Raw genomic sequence first — 22,180 nt, 5'->3', positions numbered from 1 at the left:
GGAGAGGGAGAGGGAGAGGGAGAGGAGAGGAGAGGGAGAGGAGAGGGGTTAACCTCTTTTTAACCCATGTTAATGGGTACCTATGTGGCACAGTGACTTCTAGCCAAGGAATCTGGCAAAGACTGCCTAAAAGCTTGCAGCTGATTTCAGGATACAGCAAAACATTTTCATACTACATTGTGGCATCTACTGTAGAACTGATACAGCAGAAATCATGTGACACTCATCTACTTTCCCAAATCTCATTTGTTCAAATAAATAATTGCTTTTGGGAAAGAATCTTACTTTGAAGTTTTGTAGCACTTTTCTTTTTTTCTCTTAATGGGAAAGCAAACAGTTTATATGTAAAAATGCTTTTGTGGGAGAAGCAGGAGATGCTGCCAGTAATGTTTCCTGGTAAGATCTCTGATTTTTTTTTAAACGGATTATGGATTATCTTGTGATGGATAGCTCTCTTGTAGAAAATAAACTGTCTGACTACTCCATGTGACTTCATATTCATTTGCTTTTGTTTACAGGGACCATATTTATACTGTTGATATGGACACATCACATACAGAAGAAATTTATTTTAGCAAAGTAAGTAGCTTTTATCATCACCCAGAAACCAAGGACACTAGAACAAGCTTCAAATAAATAGGATGATGACATTGTTTTAAAGAACTTCCAGCACTGCTGTAAAACTGTAATAAGCAAGCAAGATGGCATTGCTAATCATATTTGGGGAGAGCTAGAATAGCAATCATGTCCTCTGTGAGTTTCTGATAAGTGGTTTAGCTGGGCTGATAAGCAATCTGTACTGAAATATGGTGAGGTCCCTGATGGAACATCTGTCAAACATCTATTCATTTATATGCAGCAGTTTTCTGTAACAGCTATACTATCCCAATTAAGTCTACTGAAACTTTCATCATAAGAAGCAAGTTACATATTTTCATGTGCACAATTTGTTTTCACTCGTGCAAGAACTGACTGAATAAAATCTTAGTGTAATACCACTTTGTAGATGTATTCTCATTATCGCCATGGGAAGTTGCATTCAAACAAGAAAAAGTTTGTCTGCATTACTACATTGGATATTAACATGAACATACTGAGAATAATCTCCCTTCAGCTTCTTTGCATTGCATTCATATTGTGTAACATACATTAAACACAGACTTGGGCCCACAGAAGTTCATACAAATTTGGGCACTGGGTGAATTCCACTGGAGAAGGGGACAGTGCTTCATTATAACTATGAATGATGCTGAAGATGAACTTTTTTACTCCTGAGAGAGTGATGGCACAAGCTTATAATGGGAATTAATATTCATGGTTACTCTTTCAGCTTAGACCTCCCCATGAATGTACAGTGCCTCAGTTTACTGATCAGTTACTGTCAGAACTGTCAGAACTATCATGGCAATAGTGTCTAAGGTGATGCCATCTTAGGCCATGTGATTTTAAACAAAGTTTTATTATAATTAATAAGCCTTCCACGTTTGACCATTATTTAAAAACTCATCTCAAAAAAAACCCCAAAAAAAACCTGGGTACAGGATTTACCTGTAAATCTTCTGGAGGAAGAGTGTTAGCAGATAAAGGCAGCAGTGTCTTGACAGCTGAAAAACTCTTAGAGCTTGTTAGCTGAATTAAAGTGGTAAGATTTACCTGAATTTTATTTCTTTCCAGATCTAACATGTTGTCTTCCAGAATGCATATTTCATTTAGAATCCAGTGAAGGTTCATAGTCCATAAATAGCAATAGTAATAGATAGTCCATAAATGATAATTCTCATTTGTAGAGCAATATGAATTAAAAGAAGAGAACATCTAGTACTTTTAAGAAAAGTACACATTTTTCAAAGTTGGCCTATTGTTGAATTCTGTTAGTTTAGGCTTTAAAGATAGAGGGATGGGTTTCCAGTCTCTTGAACTGGAGACAGAACAAACTCCACATCACTAAACCTTCATTTTGTGGAGAATTAATCATGGAGAAAGTGCAGAAAACTTTCAATAAACTTTCAAAAGATAGTCTCCCCTAAGGGACTTCTAATTCTGAAATCAAATGTAAAAAACCTCTGAGTTCTAATTGATATCTTTCTTTATTCTTGCAGAAATTGACATGGAAATCTAGACAAGCTGATGTAGACACATGCAGAATGAAGGGAAAACATAAGGTAGGTAATTTTCATTTCTTCTGCAGCTGCCACTTTAGTTGCATCAGTATTATCTCCGGCTGCTGTCTGTGATGTGGAATGGATCGTGCCATTCACTTCTTACCAGTAATTGCTTTTTTCATCAGCTTTCTGAAGGCTTTAATTTGCAAAAATAGTTCACTTGGAATGTGATAAAATATTACGACAGAAGCCACAGCAATGTCCGAAATACTTAAAGGCATTGAGCGTGTCCCAGTGCTTAGTGCACCAGTCTTGCTTCAAAAGCCGGGTGCTGCTGTCCATCCTCCTGTGGGAATGCACTGAGAAGTTTGGGTAAAAATGAATGTGGGGCTGTAGAAGGACTGTTTCTCACACCAGTTTCACCCTCCTGTAACCTAGGACTGGCACAAGTGGTATCAAAGTTAGATGCAGATTCTTTGATTCTTTACTCCCCCTTTTAGTTACAGAAGCTTCATGCCAGAACACTGTAGTGGTGATGTCACTGTCTGACCGCAGAGCAGGTGACAAGATCAGATTTTTTTGCTCTTCAGGAAAGCAACAGTTTTCAAACAAAATTCACCTTTGTCAGCAACAGCAAACTAGGAGCTGTAATATGAATGCTGTCTCTTCAGTTCTTTGTAATTTTTAAACTACTAGAATATAAATTAATTATAATTTGCTCATTGTCAATTAAACATAGTCAAAATAAGGCCAGAGTATCACAGTGAGTACCAGCCAAATTAATTTTAAAATTGACAATGAAAGATCCCTGCTTAAAAATAAAAACAAATACTCAAAATACAGTAGTTGAAATAATTTTTATTCTTTTTCTTCAGGATGAATGTCATAACTTTATTAAGGTTCTCCTAAAAAGAAATGAGGACACACTGTTTATCTGTGGAACAAATGCATTCAACCCTTCTTGCAGGAACTACAAAGTATGTAATCTGCATGTGGAATTTCTCTTATGCCTTGTTTTTTGGTTGGATTTATTGTGACTGTGTTGGCAGCAGCATGAGGTTGTTATTCAGCTGTGCACCATTCAACTCTGAAATATTTGTCCTGACTTGTTTCAGTGCTACTGGGTTCAGTGTTGATTGGATTTCTGAGAAAATCTCAGACTGAATAGTTCTAGTTCTTTGCAACTCCTGCACATCAAGAGTATTGCCACTTTGCATTGCCCTCCACAGGTGCAGAGTCCTTCAGATCCCTGCTTGGGGGATCTCTAGTCACTCCTCAGAAAGTTCCTCAGCTTGTCACTGACACTCACATCAAATCATAGACTAATATTGGAGGTTACTTCTGAGTAGCAGGTTTTAAAATTTCTGTCGTACTGTTCTCAATCGCAAAAACAGTTCTCAAGGTGCTTGAGGGCATAGCAAGCAAAACCTGAGTTTCTTGTGAACCCCCCAGATAGGGACACTGTGGAGATCCTGCAGCATTGTGTGCCGTGGAAGTGATGGCAGAATCCATCCATGACAGCAGATCTCCACAAGGAAGAGTACAGCAGGACAGTGGTGTATTCCTCACTTGCTGGGGATCTGCAAAGCCACAACCTTGTCTAGAGCAGTGTCGAAACTGCTGGTCCATGCGTTCTTGACATTAATGCCCTGAAGCCAATTTATTCCTTTGGCATAGTGCATCCCAGTAGTCTCCATTCCAGTAGGACCCATTTACTGAAATATTTCCCATTTTCTTAGGATTTCACCCTTATATTCTTATATAACTTCCAACAGTGGATGTCTCTGAAATAGTTTTGAAATTAATTTATTTAGGCATTTGACATCCACACTCTGCTTTTCTAGGCACTGTTACATCCCACAGGTCATTTTTCATCTTTTTTCTGAAAAAACAAAATTCAATAAAATAAAATGCTGCTCCTGACAAACCCACAACTGTCATTCAGGTTTTGGGTTCAGAGTTACTGTAAAAAAACAGAATAAAGATAACATCCAGGAAAACTACTTCCCTTGTGGTATTCACTGTGAGTGCTGCTCTTCCTTGATTTTTGTGCAATGATGCTTTACCTCATTTAGCCACTATAATGGCTGCAGTTTAGAAAACACAGGAGGGAAGTGCAGGGTAGTATTTTCTTCCAGTCTGCGGAGGAAGAACCAAATTTGAGTAAGAAAGCTTGTGTCATGGTGACTGTGAGGAACAGTTAGATGGTCTGTTAACAGCTGTTTCTTTTATTCTTTCTTTGCCTGCTCCTAGTATGCAGTGAAGCTTCTTGATCTCAGGGCTGTATCTAGTCTCCTAGTACAGTTTGTAATTTTTTATCTCTGAATGCCATTAATGAGGCTAACAAATCTCAGCCAGTCTCCTTGCGTGGAAATTGTCTTTTAGACACAATTACAGATTTCTTTGGCATACTGATGTGAGGCATATAAATGGCCTTCAGAGTCTTCATCCCCCTCTCTGCAGGGCTGGATAGTGATCTCTCTGGCAGTCTTCAGGAGGCCTCTGCAACACCTGCCCTGACTTTTTCTCCATGTATCACTTCTTTATACAGAGAGAGCTAAACATGTGACAGACAGAAAGCAGGGCTGCCCCTCAAGTCTGCAGGTGGCCGTGAGGATGAGCCCAGGGTGTGGAGCTTGAGGAAAAGTCACTCAGGACTCTAACTCATTTCCTCTCACTATCACATGGAACGCTTTTCCGCTTTTGAGTAAACACAACTAACTGCCCTCAGAGTGGATTTTGACAGGAAGGATGTATTGACAGAAAACAAATGATCACAAATCATCCTCCAAAGGACTTGGAAACTGTAACATACAAATTAAAAGTTGATTTAAGTTGATGGTGCTGTGTGGGTTATTTCTCATGCTCTGAATCTTTACTGTATGTGATATATAAAGTATGAGCTGGACAGGTTGCCTGAATATGCTACAAAGGTTCTTATTCCCAAAATACAGTAATATAAGCATCTTAAAGAGGTAAGAGGTGTGCGATTCTCCCTTAGCTCACCAAACCTTCTTGAACTTCACGTAAAGTCAATCTGTATATTTGTGTCATTATCAGTGCCCCGGGTGAATTTATTTCCCAGGAGTTACATATAAGCCTCAGAATTTACAATTGCTGCACAGATTAATTCTTGCCTGCTGGTAAGAGGATTCTCTGTGACACAGACTCAACCGGTATAGTAAAACTTGAAGAGCATCTTTCTGAATATGCAAATCAAGGAAGAGAGCGCCACTGTTGAGACTAGAGCAGAAGGATCTCTGGACTTGGGGGAGAAAAATGCACACAGAAATAATTGTCCTAGTGTTGTTTCTTCTGAATGCTGTGGTTTGCAGTCTTTTCTGTGTATAAGAGCGCTTCTGTTGGGTCACTGTTGAGGATAAATTTTGGAGCCTTGCCAGAACCACAGACCACATGGCCTGCTACAGTTCGAAATGAAACTTGTGTGCAGATAAAATACAGACTGAAGACTTTTGTAAAATGTGTAAGGGTGAAAATGATTAGCTCCAAAATAATGCCTGACTTACTAGACATAATTTTTTCAGGCTTATTTTTTTTAATGCCATGATTTTTGTCAAGTTTTTACTTCATAGTCAGGAACAGAGTTAGAGAATGGGCCTTCTCCTCTGCCCAGAAAAGAAGAAGCACTGTCATAAGCCTCATCCTGGGTAAGAAGTTTTGTTTGTTTCTCTATTTGAGGAGCTCCCTTTGATTTTTCAGATGGATACCTTGGACTATCTGGAAGAGGAATTCAGTGGAATGGCCAGGTGCCCCTATGATGCAAAGCATGCCAATGTTGCATTGTTTGCAGGTAAAATGATGGAGATAAACTTTTTACTTTCTGTCCTGCAGCCCAGGCTTAGGATAATGCTGTGCCTCTTGCTTGAGCCCAGAATGCCCAAATCTGAAAGGTGTCAAAGGGAGTGAGCAATGACTAAAAAAAGGGGGCATAAGGAAATCTCTAGCAAAAAAAATCTTTCCCTTTCTCTGGAACTAACTTCACTGTTATCAACATTGCATGAAGCCACAGTTTCCTGGATCAATATTTCATTAGAATACTTCCTGTATTCTTGATAATGTGACCAGTGTGAGGCACCATTTCTAGCTGCATCCAGCTTCTGTGAACGTCAAAGGAAGTCAAGGCTTGTGTAAGCTTTAATGAGGATTAAGCAAGATACGCTTTTTAACAACTCTAAGCCTAAGCTAACATTCGTAATAAAAGGAAGTCAAGGAAAATGCTGTGGCATGCCCTTTTCTAGATCTAGGAGGAAGGGGAAGGTGATTTTTTTGTTGTTGTTTTTTTAACTGAAAAATCTTAATATGGTCTTACCATCTGCTGTAGACAAAAGGGGAGAAGTGTAGTGGCTTGTGGTGATTTATGCTGCATGCAGAACAGTGTTAACTGTGATTTCTACTACAATACTTAGAAAAAGTGGGATCTTATATATGGGGTTAATTTTGGCTGTTGATTGTGTGGTATTTTTGTATATCTCTTCAGGAATCCCTGATTAAATTATTTCTTTATCGAACTTCTCTTAGTGTGCAACCCTGCTGATCTTTTTTTAGATCCGGCTGTTAGATTGGTGGTGAAAATAATAAAGACATCATCCGTGATAATGCGAGTCCTGTTCAGCAGGTGTGCTGCTATAAAACAGAGCCTGGGTGCTCACATGGAAATAACTAAGCTATTCCTCTCAAGATTTAAGAATGTGCAAGTATTTCAGCCATTCTCTAACGAGTCTGTAGTCAAATGGCTCTATTAAGCACTACTAGGTTTGAGGTATCATCTGCCTCACAAAAGAGAGATTTTATAATCTGTTTAAATTTTATTTATTTATTTTTTAAGAAAAAATCTTTATAGTGCAAATAAGTGGGATCTTTTGTTTCAAGAATAGTGATGATGATAGTGGTAGTATGTGATTTCTTAATTACAGTCACAGGGAATTAGAAATACGTAAAAGAATATATAAAGAAATATACAGTAGAAATTCTTCAGTTGTAGCAAGTAATTCATAAAGCATGGAAAGAGAGAAAGTCCTTTAGGGAAATATTTTTCCCATGTCTCTCAGACTCTCTGTCCTTAATGCAGTCTGAATGACCTCTCAGAAAGATCTTTCTCACTGTATTGGCCAAGAGTTTATGACCAGCCTATTGTAAACATTCACTTTGAATGCAGACGAAGTTCAGAAAGATGACTCCAAATTTGTCAGTGAAGAAATCCTTGCATTATTTGAAAATAAAGAGAATATATATGGAAGTGACCTTACTCCTCCATGGTGATTCAGAATAAATTTTATACAGTTCAAATAAATATTTGTAGACTATGCCCCGTAAATACGCTAGCTTCAGAAAATCACTGTAATATATGTCTTACATGTTGGTACCCATGCTAAGTTTTCAGAGTGCAATGAAAAGCTGTTTCAGAACAGTTTAGGGCACAAATCCAGGTCATCTGAGTTTGTTGGATGCACTTACATGAATATGGCTCATCTTGCTATTACAGCTGATATGTGCAAATTGTAGTTAGTCACAGGAACTTGGCAGGAAAGAAAATAGTGTGGTTGTATTAACATGAGTTCAGACATCCGTATCTCAACAATTGAGCTTTTTATTTTTTTATTCTATTTTAATTTGGGGAGGGGGGAAAACGACGACACGACATGACATGACATGTTGTAATTACTTTTTCTGTTTTGCTAAGAAAAAATGATCATTCTTAAGTAGCCAAATAAGGACAAGACTTGCATGAGTCAGAACAAAGCATACAGTACTGCTAATAAAAAACATTCTGAATTTTATATCTGGAGCTGAAATTCACAAACTCACAGGGTTTTGAGGGTTGGAAGGGAGCTCTGGAAATCATAGAGCCCAATGCCCCTTGCCAAGGCAGGGTCACCTACATCAAGTGACACAGGAATGTGTCCAAATGGGGTTTGAATGCCTCACAGTGTTCTCAGTGTAAAGAAGTCCTTCCTTGTCTTGAGGTGGAACTTCTTGAGTTTTAGTTTGTGGTCATTGCTCCTCGTCCTGTAGCAGGGCACACTGAAGAGCCTAGCACTATCTGCTTGGCAACCTCCTTTGAAATAGCTGTGTGCATTAATGAGATTCCCTCTCAGTCTTAAATTAAATGGTGTCTGAAAGTATAAGGAGGAGAGCTTGGAGGCAATAGAAACTTCTCTGCTTTTTCTTGGGAATGTCCTCAGTGCTGGTGCCTTCAAGGCACCAACATAATCTCTATCAGAGGAGATGTAAACAATTCTGATTTTTATGCAGACACAGTAGAGACACAATTTTGTGGGCTCATGCTGTACTGCTTGTGCTTCTAGCAGACATCATGTTCCAACATCTTTCTCACACATGAAAACAATCCTGTGCAGTTACCATGACCTGCAAACAGATTAGATAACAAATAAAATTTTAAAATGCTGTGGGATCTTGTGCTTTTATGTCCTTACAGTTTTGTATATTTTGGTTGTCCTTGGGGTGCCATTTTTTAGGCCTTTTCTTATCACTTGTCCTTCATTCTTTAAGAGAGAGGAATGCATAATTCAAATGGGAAATGCCTAAAATGCATGCTAGAAAAGAAATATTGATGGGTAATCCTCCTCCATCTCTCTTCATTCCTGTTTCGTCAGGGCTCCCAGCATGCTATTTAATCTTTTGTTAGTGATCTTTGGCAGAGCAGAAGTGCTCTCAAGGGGAGAAATCTTTTAAGTGTCAATTAGCTGACAGTCTTCAAGCCCTGTCTGGTTTGCACTCCCAGTTAAAATTAACAATTCTGTTATATTTGTTTTGCTGACATACCTAGGCAGAATTTCTGAGCACTGAACTGGTGACATGTGACTGTCAGTATCACGTACCTAAACTGAAGAAGAATTATTCCATAAGGGTATTTTCTTCCACAGCATCCCTCTGAAATTACCATTTTGCAAAGTGGCGACTTGCTTGTTCGGTACTCAGTTCCATTTACCTAGCTGGATTTTTTTCCTTCCCTCCAGTGCTCCTAAGCACTGTGATGGCTTTGTTTCCCCTGCCCATCTGACTGATGAGAGAAGAAGCAATTGTATTATTTCTAATGCTCCTCCCCCCTTGTTTCTTCTTTCTGTCCTCCCCAGAGGGAAAGCTGTATTCTGCCACAGTGACCGACTTCCTTGCAATAGATGCAGTCATATATCGGAGCCTTGGAGACAGCCCAACTCTGCGGACAGTTAAACATGACTCCAAGTGGTTGAAAGGTAGATAAACAAACAAGGCAAAAAAAGCAGATGAGAGTCTTGGGTTTCTGACAGACCTCTTTGTCAATTCATTTCACCAATGTTTTCTGGCAGAAAGAGGGAAGTAGATTGCATGTCTTGCTTGCTCTGATCTGTTTATCTCTTTCTCTCTTCTCCTGACCCCAAGTTACTTTATTTGACAGAAGCTGTGAGCTGGGTAGATCAGGATATGTATTCCAGTGAGCTTTCCAAGCTGAAATCCACCAGTTTACGTCTGTTGGATGGAAAAGTTGGAGCTTGCAGGGCTCTGTGTGCTTGGGCTGTGTTTGAAAATATTCCTGCCACAGCACTGTTAGGTAACAATCAAGGCTTTATGAAGTATAGAAGGTTTGTCCTGTAATGCTAAGATTCATTAATGAAACTAAAATTATGGGAATGTTACACAAAAGCCTTTCTGTTAAAGTTCTTAAGAATTGTACTGCTGCCATTGAATTAGGCAATTTCTGTGCTCTAAATGCCCTCATTGTTAAGAGTGGAGTTGTTTAGCTTCATGTAGGTGTTAAGAATTGTTAGCATTTGGAGTGATTTTAACAGAGAGCAAAGCCATAGTTTCAAGTCTTTTTCTGCATGCAGAAATGTTTTGCCAGGTGTCAACTTTAGCTGTCCCACTTTGCTTGCTGCTACAGACACGTGTGGGCAGAAACAGTTATGTGGTTTCTTATTCCTTCAACTCACAGCCTGCATGCCATAAAGAGCACTGCTTGGACCCCTCAGGCATACAGTTATAAATGCCTGTTTACCTTTCCTCTTACTCCATGCAGGGCAGACGTATTAGTGGCAGAGACTTAACTACTCTGCAGTGATGCTGCATGGGCTTGTTCCCAGCTCTCCTGTCCCCAGACAGTGATTCTTCTGCAGCAGTGATTTGTTTGTTCTGAAAACTGATCAAGTTTGTCAAACACAGACATTTCACTTCTGGATGTTAAGTGTGAATGTATTTGGCTTCTCTTTGCTGTATTTCTCTGTATCCTGTACATGGTGTCTAAAAGTCTTGGGTTGCTGTGTTTTGTTTTTTTTTTTCCTAGAACCATACTTTGTTCAGGCAGTTGACTATGGCAATTACATATACTTCTTCTTCCGGGAAATAGCAGTGGAGTACAACAGCATGGGAAAGGTAAGGGCAAAAACATTGCCTTGAATGACTTTGTCAGATTCAGGAGGAGGAAAACTTATGCTATTCTTGGACCAATGCTGTTATGAGTGACCTTGAAATGAGAACCATAAATCATGATGACAAGGTCAGCATTTTGAGAAGATTCCTATTGCTCAAGCCAAAAGGTTGGCTGGAGTGAAACATTGCACTGTCTTGAAAGGAAAATGTGTGGTTTCTTACAGTGATGGTGTATGTTAGAGTCTCTTTTCTGAAATTATATAAAGCACAAGGCTAATGTAGTTAGTTCAACATAGTAGATAATTGTTAAAAATGGATTCCAAAGCAGGAAGATGTTTTTCTGTAAGAAATATGAATTAGAGTGCTGAGTAAACAGGGGTAGGAATTTTGTGCTCTGCCATTCTGAAAAGAACAATTAAACACTTTCTGCATTTTTTCTAATGTCACAATAGCTTTCTGACGAAGCAGTTAGAAAAGCTGACCAAGGTCACAAAGGTGGAGAGCAGGAATAAAAGCCCAACAAGATTTGCATAGTTTTTAAGTGCTGAAAACACAAGAATCAGAGCAGCAGTGTGGGTTGCAGGGATTGTGAATATGAAATGTGCTTTTGTTTGGGGAAATAGAAAGCTAAGCAGTCTGTATGGAAATGAGTTTTATATGGGTTGAGAGCAGATCTCCTGAAGGATTTGTGGCTGTATGGTAAATGCCACAGTCTTATCTTTCATAGCACACTGTTCCAAAGCTTAATTTTTCTCTGTTTCTTATTTGTCACAGATTATAGAAAAGTGGTATTAAATTAAGCACCTTGCTGTGTTATTCCAAATGTTTTAAAAGCAGTATTCCAACAAAGTCTTTAAGTCAAGCAAACACTTAATTTTCTCCATTATTTTTGCTCTATTCCTTACAGGTAGTTTTCCCAAGGGTGGCCCAGGTTTGCAAAAATGACATGGGAGGATCTCAGAGAGTGCTGGAAAAACAGTGGACTTCCTTTCTCAAGGCTCGGTTGAACTGCTCAGTTCCTGGCGACTCACACTTCTACTTCAACATTCTGCAGTCTGTTACAGACGTCATACATTTCAATGGCCGGGATGTTGTTTTAGCAACATTCTCCACTCCGTATAATAGGTAATAGTCACAATAACCTTTTACCTTCTATTTCATTTATGTTTTGCTTTTCACTGCAGTTGCTTTTTAGTTTATGCAAGTACAAGAAGTGATTGCTCATATGATGTAATTATTATGTAGTCTGCGCTTGCCGATAGTTTGGATTTAATTTTAAGGTACCCTGGTAGTGCTTACCTCATTCCTGATGACTTAGGGTGGCTTTCAGCCATTTACTATCTGGACACATCCCTCAGACATGCTTTTCTTTACATGGGAATAGTTCATACCAGCCACCAAGAAGCATTGCAGAGTTTAACTTGCAAAATATTGTTCCAAAGAGAAAATACAGAAATTTTTTTCCTCACAAAGGGCTGTGCCTGTCCTGTTTATAGCTAAACCTCCAAGAACCATGTTATCTCGTTCTCTTTGTTTTATGCATCCCTGGTGACCCTTGCATTGATCCCTGACCCTGCACTGACCCTGCTGCCCCCTGACTCTCCTGGGAGAACCAAGGTCTTGCTGGCTGGGAAGGAAGGTCCCCAGAACACCTATTTCATTCTTTGCATGGTTATCCAAAAGCATCCGTTCATCTGTAGAGATTTTATAACTGTTACATATTATAGCATGTTTCTCTCGAAGTTATTTGAAGAGTAACTGTATCTGTTATTGAGAACTCCCAGAGAAGTTTAAAAAATAGTAGCTTTCTAATTAAAAAGTATTTCACAGTTTCATGGAGTAACATTTGAGCTGAAAGAGGAATTTTATTGATGAAATTCATTTAGTTTTGCTGTACCCTTTCCACCCCTTGTCAAAGCCTGACCTCGGTGAGGTCATTCACAGAACTGACTTCAAATGAGAGTAAGCCTGGGCTTGTAATGTATAATCACTGCTTTTGACATCAAAACAATGGGAACAGCAATGGAATAATTATGCCACCAATAGGGAATACAGGCTTAAATTAAGATGATCTCTTTCCATGCAATCTGGCTTAATAAAAACAGGTGAACAAATAGAGATTCAACATTAGAAAATAGATTGTATCTTGCAATTATCTCAAAATTGAGATTGTCCTCCCACTCAGCTAGTATTTCCTGTGGTGTGCCATGAATAATTCTTTTCCTTAAGTCTTGCATTTTAAAATCTAAGTACTTGGTGTAAAAAGCAAAATGCTAGTTTATAGGCCACAGGTTTTTGCCAGACATGGAAGGTGACAGCAAGGCATATATTCCTGGAGACAGCTCATTAGCAGACCTGGCAGCCAAAATGTTCTGGGGTGCATCAGGCACAGCATGGCCAGCCAGGCAAGGGAGGGGATTGTCCTGCTCTGCTCTGCTCTGCTTTGCTCTGACCTGACCTCAGCTTGAGTGCTGGGGGCAGTTCTGGGTGCCACAACGTTAGAAGGATCTAAAGGTATTGGAGACCATCCAAAGGAGAGCTACAAAGATGGTGAAGGTCTTGAGGGCAAGCTGTATGAGAAGTGAACAAGGCCACTTGGCTTGTTCAGCCTGGAGAAGAGGAGACTGAGGAAAGACCTCACAGCAGCTCAGAGCTTCCTCATGAGGTCAAGAGGAGGGGCAAGCACCAGTCTCTGCTCTCGGGTGACCTGTTAGAGGACTCGAGGAAGCTGAGTCATAGAGGTTTAGGTTTGATATTAGAAAAAATAGGTTCTTCATCCAGGGGGTGGTTGGCCACTGGAACAGGCTCCCTGGGGAAGTGTGCGAGGTTACCGAGCCCAACAGACATCAAGGATCATCTGGACAATGCTCTCAGGCACATGTGTGATTCTTGGGGTGTCCTGTGCAGGAGCTGGACTTCAATGATCCTTGTGAGTCACTTCCAGTTCTGGATATTCTGTGATTCTGTAGTTCTGTGAAACCTACTTCTGACATAAATGCATCTCACATTCCTCCTCTACTAAAGAAAAGTTGCAACAAATACCTTTGGTCTCTAGAACAAAGTTTCCTTCTAGACTGAAGTGGAAGAGATTCCTTAGTCTGATCAGATGTCACTGAGGTAGAAGCTAGTGCTGAGTTGTAGTCCAGTAGTTCAGAGGAGGCTCAGACCCCCTTGGCTGTGACCCACTGTGCTCCATCCTTACCACTGCATCACACTACAGACCTGCAATCTGCCACCCTCCAGAGCAAAAGATGTTGCAGTCCTTTCAGCACAGCAATGTCTCTATCTGTGCACAGTTGTGTGTTGAGCATGGGTCTCAGCACTTGTAGTTGTGTGTAACACACCTCAAGATTTTATGGTTGGATTTTTTTATTTTTTTTTTTTCATTAGGATTTAATTCAGCAATGTGAAAAATATTCTAGCTGGAGTGGGTCTTGAGCTATCTTTTAGGATGAAGTCCCCTGTGTGGCCAAATACACCCCTGACCATCTCTTACATCAACACATATATGGCTGCCTCCATTTAAAACTCCTGCTGTGTAGTATCACATTAATATAGAGCTTTGAAGTTTCCTTCCATATAAAAAGACAAATATGTGGAGATCAAAGTAAGACAACTGTTGTTTTTCTTCAGCAAAAAGCATTTTGAGATTTTTTTACTATTCAGACGGTTGTTTTTCTATCAATTTATATACCTTTAGGAGTTTAGCTTAATCCTCTGTAACAGTATTATAGCTCCTACATTTTTTCTTTGATGTATAATAACCTACTGGCTAAGAGCAGGATTGAAAGCCTCAGTCTGGATTCATGCTATTTACCCAATAAAATCAAGTGGTGGAAGTCAGACACAAATACAGTAGTTCATGTACAAAAAAAAAAAAAAGAAAGGGGGATAAATGAATATTTCAGTTCCAAGTGACTGATCGTGGTAAACCCGTAAGCCTTTCAGAAAGTATGTAGGTAAGAATATAACTATGTTTGGACAATGCTGTCATGCAGTTGCATGCAAGTATTCAAAAACCTGAAATTTGCAATGCTGTGATCTTAAAATAATATCGAATTTGCTTCTATAAGCTCTTTACATTTCATTGAGTAGAGCCAACTCCTGAGCATAGCTGATTCCTTTTCATTGGGAACATTTCATGGATATCAGGCTGTTGGAGCATGAACAAATTCCATGTAAAATCCAGGTAAATGGCACATTGCAGCACGCTTCCAGTTTGATTAGAACCAACTTCTGAACTCTCTGAAGTGTGTTTTTTAAGGCATGGCAAGGACTACAAGGGTTGGTACTGAGAGATGTTATGACTTAGAAGAAATTTCCAAAAAATGGGTTCTGAGTGAGACTGGCCACTACTCCTCATGCATTGCCAGTGATAGCCAGAGTTTCACTGATTCTTTCCCTTCTTCAAGATTATTTCAATTACTTCTTTTTGTAAAGGCTTAGAAATAAATTCTCTTGGCAGGAGCTGATTGGTATTCAGGCTTTTCCATAGGGCTGTCTTTACCTGTCAATACCAGATTCAGAGTTCAGGACTGAGTAACCTGGGATAGGAAGACTTCTACAGAGCTTATTTTTTGCTCAAGATTTTATGCATAACTGCAGAATGAGTAACAATTTCTGGGAAATGTCACTTCGCAGCATCCCTGGCTCTGCAGTCTGTGCCTATGACATGCTTGACATTGCCAATGTATTTACTGGGAGATTCAAAGAACAGAAGTCTCCAGACTCCACATGGACACCAGTTCCGGATGAACGAGTACCCAAGCCCAGGTATGTTTCATGTATAGTGATATTGTTCTGTTCCTTCATGCAGGCTGCAGAGGCTTTTTGATAATTTGAACAGTCTTGTGAGGTGCAAAGAGGTACAATTATACCTGTTGCAACAGTAAAGTGAAAGTTGAGTTGAATTTAGATCTAAACTATGCAATTGAGATTTTTCCACTTAAAATGAGATTTGCATAACATATATCAGGCCAGCATCAGATCCACTTGGTCAGAATAACCACTTTAGAGTGGTGTGAGTTACACAGTTGTTGCAAATTGGTTCAGTAATGGATATATCTCATTACAAATCCTGCACCAGTTCTGCAGTTTGCTGTTCCATGATTAACATGTGGTTTAAGTGCCACAGTGGATGATTTGTGGAAAGCAAAAAAGAGCATTCCACCAAACTGGACATTCAGTTTACCTCATTTTTCCTATGAGTTGTTTTCCCCACTTCCACATATTTGCATGCATCTCCTCTACTACACTCTTCATATTTCTTACAAGTACCATTCCATACAAGTTGCTGTTGACAGACACTTGTTATCTCATTTACACCAATGGCATTTTGCTCTGAGATACTGAGATGCATACAGATAAATCAAATTCTTTTATCTCACTTAGGCTTTACCACTTTAATGTATGTTTTACATTGCTTGTGATATCTTAAATAATTTCAAAAGGAAAAAATGATCTTTTTTCTCACTTTACATTGCTTGTGATATCTTCAATAATTTCAAAAGAAAAAAGCCACTCTGTTCAGTGTTGAACACCACAATATAAGAAGAATATAAAGCTATTGGGAGCATCCAAAGGATGCTACAAAAACGTTGAAGGGCTTAGAGGGAAAACCACGTTAGAAGTGGCTGAGGCCACTTGGCTTGCCTGGAGAAGAGGAGGCTCAAGGGAGACCTCATCACAATCTACAACTTCCTCGTGAGGGGAAGAGGAGGGGCAGGCACTGCTCTCTTCTCTGTGGTGACAGTGACAGGACCCATGGGAATGGCCTGAAGTTACATCAGGAGAGTTTTAGGTTGGACATTAGAAAAATTGGTTCTTCACCCAGGGAAGTGGTTGGGCACTGGAACAGGCTCCCCAGGGGAGTGGTCTGAGAGCACCGGTCTGACAGAGCTCAAGAAGCTTTTGGACAACACTCTCATGGCATGTGGTATGATTCTTGGGGTGTCCTGGGTGGGGCCAGGAGCTGAACTTCAGTGATCTTTGTGGGTTGGTTCTAGCTTAGGACATTCTATGAGTCTGTGAAGCTCCATGGTGGACACTGAGCTTATGCCTAACCCAAATTTGTTTTGGATTTTCCAAGTGTAGTATTACTGTGCTGTCTTTATTCTGAAGTTGTCATGCAAGAGAAGAGCCTGGAGGTGACTTGAAAATCTGGTAAAATCTGTGTCTGTTTTCAGTCTGAGCCTTAGTAATGCAGGTGTTGCAGGATTTTCTTCTCCATTTTGCAGTGTTTCAAACAAGTTGTTGACACACTGGCCTGCCTTGGGAGTGCAAGGCTGCATGATGGCTCCAAGGTTTTTTGTTTGGGCCTTACTGAGATATATTGGCAGGGAGGGGGAGAAGAAGAAGGAAAAGTCACTTTCAGTGAGAAAGAGGAAGTTTCCGAGTTTGGGATGAGCCCATAGCAAGCTAACTGTTACGATGAAGATGGGATAATATTGCTTTTCTAAGCCTAAAAATGTAAGAAGGAGATTACATGAATTGAGAACAGTGGTTCAAGTAACATTTGGCAATCAATCTGCTTAATAGAAATAATCATTACTTCTAGCTCATATTGAAGTACCTGACAGACACCTTTGAAATAAGGTCATTTTTATCTGTGTGTCTCAGTATGATGCAGGAGCATTACTGCCCCTAGTGATCCCAACATTTCTCAGAACAGAGAGCCAGAACAGAGCCCTTCATGGGTGTTGCTTCCTTGTTTGGCCAGACAGCAGGGTTTGCTCGGATTTATGCTGACTTGACTAAACCAGTTTTGAGATTAAAACAGGATTAATCCAATCTTGCTATTAGGATTTAGTAGTAAGTAGGCCTCCAGATTAGATACACAGAAACTGTAGACACCACAGTGCCAGAAGGTGCAGGCTGCTCCCCCAAGTTCTCTGGGAATGTTGCTTCACAGGTCAATGCCCTTGCAAGGACCTAGGAAACCAGTCATGCCCTTGATTTCTCCTTCTCTCCATCTGTTGCTAGTTCTACATGCAATTACAAGACAAGTATTTTGGATATGAATAGGCAAAAGTACACATTGTCTGCATGTAATGTTCCTTGTGGGACCAGACTTGCTGACACGGCTAGTTCCTTCGAGTCCTTTGCTACCTTCCCTACAAGGTATTTATTTACCTAATGTTTGAATATTTATCTAAATCTGAGCAACACAGATGATAGGACCAGTCCTGTATTTGTGACATTACTCTTGATGTCAGTGCCTTTACCCACATCAGAGTAGATGAAGATTGGATGATGCAACGTTTTTATGAGTGAATGATCCATCTTTCATCTTCCCATCTCACACTGGCTCAAAGATTTGAAGAATCATAGTGCTCTAGAAAATGGGATCGAATGGGGCTTTTATTGAAGAAAATTACTTACACAATATTATCAAGTAAAACATTTTGCTGCTTCTTTGAGATATGTCCTGTCCAGGACAAGAAGACTCCTCTTAGGAGCAGGTAGATTTTAGAAATTGCATGAGCAGATTTGCATTTAAGTTGACAAAGAATGACAAATAACCTTTCAGTGAAAATTCTCAATGAGCTACCATTCTTAAATCATGTCACCCAAATTGAACAAAGGGTAAAACCAATGTTTACATGGGTGCTATTTGGTATGTCTTCTCCAATAGTCCATTTTCTGTCAGATGTGACTGATGTGACTGATAGAAAAGTGGCATTCTTTCGTTCCTGTAAAAAAAAAAACAAACAAACTTCCTTCTGTATTATAGGGAATGCTTTTATTCCCAGAGAGAGCAGTTAACTAGGCAAGTTACAGATCAGAAAACACCTGTGCCATTGGGAAGCATCAAGCCAAATGCAGATAATCATATGCTGTGATTACATTCCATATGAGTGGATAAATTACACAGTCTGTGCATAGCACTCCTGATGAAAAAATGACTTTATGCTATTATGTGACACAGGAAGTCCTTTTGAATGGAGGACAGAGCAGGATTTTAGGCTTCCCTTGAGGGGCTGAACAAGTCCACCACTCTTGTCAATCCTCCTCCAAGTTAAACTCCAGTAAAGCACATCAGATTTCTAAGAGCTTCATCACAAAAGGAAGCTTGCTGTTGATGTCAAATAAGTTTTCTGGCTCACTCTCTTGTTTTATATAGGCCTGGTTGCTGTGCTGGCTCTACATCATTAGAAAAATATGGAACGTCTAATGAGTTCCCAGATGATACTCTGAACTTCATCAAAACACATCCACTGATGGACGAGGCTGTGCCTTCCATTGTCAACCGACCCTGGTTCCTGAGAACAATGGTCAGGTGCGTACACCAAGCGAGCTCCTGTCCGCATTGTAGCTGTCAAGTTGTGATAATAGCCTTGCTTCAAATACACTCCAATTCTGTAATTGTCCTTGGTGTCCTGGGCACTAATCCAGCTAGGAATGGTGGCAGAACTGAGCAGATGCTGCGGAACTCCCTGAGCAGCTTTCAAGATAGGAAAGACCTCAGTCTTTTCCAACAGCACTGTGCTTAAACCGGATATTGCAGGAAATGCTGTGCAGGGAAGGTTTACTCACCTTTCGGCTCATGAGTCAATGTTTGAGATGGCTCTGTAAAAACTTCAGGCAATGATCAGCGCAGGAATATGTGCACAGGATACAAACATGTCTGCCAGGATATGTTCACAGGATATGGAGAGGTCTGTCAGGTTGTGTACTGGTAAGCTTTAATGTTTGCAGAAGTGTATAGGCAGAAGTAATCACATAATCTGCATCCTTTCTATAGCAACAAGGAAAAAAAAAAAAAGATGTGAATAAAGACTCATAACTCAGCAAGTGTTAAATACACCATCCCCTTCCTTTCAAAACATTCCCACTCTCTGCTGTGGTCATTATACTACTTATCTACCCTCCACCAGTGAACAGAATAATGTGACTAACTTTTGCCATATTTTCCTCTCTTCCTCTGAACAAAGGTAGAGTACTGTGCTGGGCACTTAGCTGTGGAAGGGTCTGACTTAGTCATAATAGTGTATCTTCTGTCAGGTTTTTCTGTCAGGTTCTGTAACCTCCAACCAAAGATGAGAGCAGCAAGCTTCTCAGAGTGCTTCCCTTTGATAGGCAGTACCATCTAGCTGGTACCAAGCCACCACTATACTTGTTTTCAGTAAATTTTGTCATTCCAGGATTTGATATCACCTGATAGCGCTGAATGTGTTTGGTGATGGCTGGGTGATTATTTTTAGTGAGGTAGAATGGTGTTTTAGTGTCTCACTATTGCACTGACACAGCTTTTCCTGACAAAAAAACCTTGTTCAGCTGCTTTTAATGTGACAGAGCTTGAAATTTTAAAAACAGTTCACTGTGCTGATTCTCTATCCCTGTCCAAAGAAATCACCAGGCATTTGGAAGGATAATTCCTAAATGCCCTCAGACTCCTAGCACCCCTTCAGTTTTATGAACTTCTAGACACTTCTGAACTTCCAGACGCTTCTGCTCGCTGTTGGATGTGTGGGCATCCAACACATGAAAATTCCCCAACATCTGGGGACCCAAATTGGTACAGTCTGTGTTGATTTATAGTCAGGTAGGAACAGTGCTTAAATGTGATTTATGGTTGCTAGAAGTCTACCATACACTTATCTGATGTGAAAAAATGATTAAATAAATGACAATTATGTGATTATCTCTGAGATTTATGTGTGAAGATGCTCTTTTATTTTAGATACCGGCTGACCAAAATTGCTGTTGACTCTGCTGCTGGGCCATATCAGAACTACACCGTGGTTTTCTTGGGATCAGAGAAGGGAATCATCCTGAAGTTCTTGGCACGGACAGGAAACACTGGTTTCCTAAATGACAGCCTTTTCCTGGAGGAGATCAGTGTTTACAATCCTGAAAAGTGTGTATCTGATTCTTTGTACTTATGCATGGGTGACTTTGAACTTCTGATTTCCCAGAGAATAATTTGTCCCATGGAAACGGAAATGGTTAGAGAAGCCAAATTTTTTGAGTAATTTTAAATTGTTTAGGGAGGGGATGTCTGCTTATCAGTCTCTATATTGCAATAAGATTTTTTTTTTTTATTCAGTATGTGTAGAAAATAGCCCATCCTATGCAGCAGCTGATGGATAATTAGAAGTGAAGTTCTGGAAAGGAAGATTAATTTTCTAATCCTATAAAAAACCCTGATTCCTCTCCAAATAACTCAACAAGCAGCAAGCTGGTCTCTAAGGGAAATTTTCCGCATTTCAGTCTTCCTCAAATATGCCTAAGGGGGCTTTGAAGTGAGCCATAATCATGCAGAAATTTCAGCTACTTTGAGTGCTGAAGAAGAATAAACACAAAAATGAAGGACCGTCAGAAGCTTGTCTGGTGTGCTGTTGCTCTCCAATTCTTAACTACCTTATGCATTTTTAATATTTGCTTATATGTCTATCAGTATTTTTAGTGGCTATTGTGTGTTCTTTCTCCTTGACAAGTTCAGTTCTACCTTTCTTATGGATTTTTTGGTGGAAGTTTTTCATGATTTTATTTTTTTCAGGCTGGGGGATAATTAAGGTTTCCCCTGGCTTCCCAGCAGAGCCCACTTGTAACCACACCTCACTTTCGTTCAAATCAGATGCAGCTATGATGGCATGGAGGACAAGCGGATCATGGGCATGCAGCTTGACAAGCCCAGCAGTGCCCTGTACGTCGCCTTCTCCACCTGTGTCATCAAGGTTCCCCTGGGACGTTGCGAGCGTCACAGCAAATGCAAAAAGTAGGTGTTTTGTGGAGGCTGTCAGAGGCCTGGGCAGTGGGGAAGCTGGAGCACTCATGCCACCTTGTGCTCTTCTCTCCCAAGGGCCTGCATAGCATCCAGAGACCCCTACTGTGGATGGGTGAAGGAGAGCGGGCTGTGCACGCAGACGGTCCTTGGCTCCAAGTGAGTAAAGGCTCTGGCTGGACAGGCTGCAAAGCTGTGGCAGTGGTGCCAGGCAGTCTTGGGCAAAGCTATTTGAAACATGAGGCTTTTAGAAAGGGAAAAATGTGGGAAGTGTTTGTTTCTACCTTATTTGCATTCACCTCTGAAATGTCTCACAAATTTTTTTGATGTGAACCGTCAGCTGATTGGTAACTGCTGAAAGAGGAGGAAGAAGAAAATGAAAGAGCTGTATTAAGGTCCACATATTATTGAAAGGAGTGAATTGGATGGATATGTCTGGACCAGCCTACTCTGGAGCCATCACAGCTGATTAAAGAGGCAATAGAATCCAAATTAAATTACTGAAGTAATTTGTCCACTGAAAACAAAACCAGTCCTTCTAATTTACTGTGCATTACTAAGAGGAATAACAGAGTACAGTAAGGGCTTAAAACAGATTTAGAGAAGTGCTGGATCTCCCCTTGCTTAACGGTAGAATTTAATTATTTTATGATAATGAAAGTCTGTGAAGTTTACAGGGAGCAAACCCACTCCAGAGCTTGCATTTCTTGGCCACTTCTAGCGCACCATATGACTGCCCACTCTGAGCTATACAGCTAGACTCCCTCATGGTAGTAGTGGAATTGTAGCACAGACATCACAAAGCCTTGAGAGCCCTACATCTGACGCCACTTAACCCTGCTTCTCTACAGGTCCTCAGTATATAATGGAGAAGTAACATTCACTGTGTTTCTGTCTTGTTCTTAATTTGCTGATTTCCCCCATCTGCTGGGGATCCTGTAGCTGTATGTGTCTGTATGTGCTTGAC

The 22,180-nt window shown here is 40.2% G+C and overlaps 1 protein-coding gene across 5 annotated transcripts in view; it reads left to right on the top strand.

Annotated features, from left to right (window-relative positions):
- SEMA6A (semaphorin 6A) overlaps positions 1-22,180 on the top strand; it is a 126,453-nt gene that overhangs the window by 58,806 nt on the left and 45,467 nt on the right. For all 5 annotated transcript variants that reach the window (XM_015652530.3, XM_015652527.3, XM_015652526.3 and 2 more), the window contains exons 4-15: positions 519-579; positions 2,100-2,162; positions 2,978-3,079; positions 5,823-5,913; positions 9,218-9,337; positions 10,402-10,490; positions 11,395-11,612; positions 15,129-15,260; positions 18,610-18,765; positions 20,170-20,346; positions 21,067-21,207; positions 21,292-21,372. In XM_015652530.3, the coding sequence (XP_015508016.1) occupies positions 519-579; positions 2,100-2,162; positions 2,978-3,079; positions 5,823-5,913; positions 9,218-9,337; positions 10,402-10,490; positions 11,395-11,612; positions 15,129-15,260; positions 18,610-18,765; positions 20,170-20,346; positions 21,067-21,207; positions 21,292-21,372 (1,431 nt within the window). The remainder of the gene's footprint in view (positions 1-518; positions 580-2,099; positions 2,163-2,977; positions 3,080-5,822; positions 5,914-9,217; positions 9,338-10,401; positions 10,491-11,394; positions 11,613-15,128; positions 15,261-18,609; positions 18,766-20,169; positions 20,347-21,066; positions 21,208-21,291; positions 21,373-22,180) is intronic.

Source organism: Parus major, chromosome Z (assembly GCF_001522545.3).
Source record: "Parus major isolate Abel chromosome Z, Parus_major1.1, whole genome shotgun sequence".
Classification (NCBI taxonomy): Eukaryota; Metazoa; Chordata; class Aves; order Passeriformes; family Paridae; genus Parus; species Parus major.
Note: the sequence above shows the minus strand (reverse complement) of the source record. Positions and strands in the feature narration are given on the sequence as shown.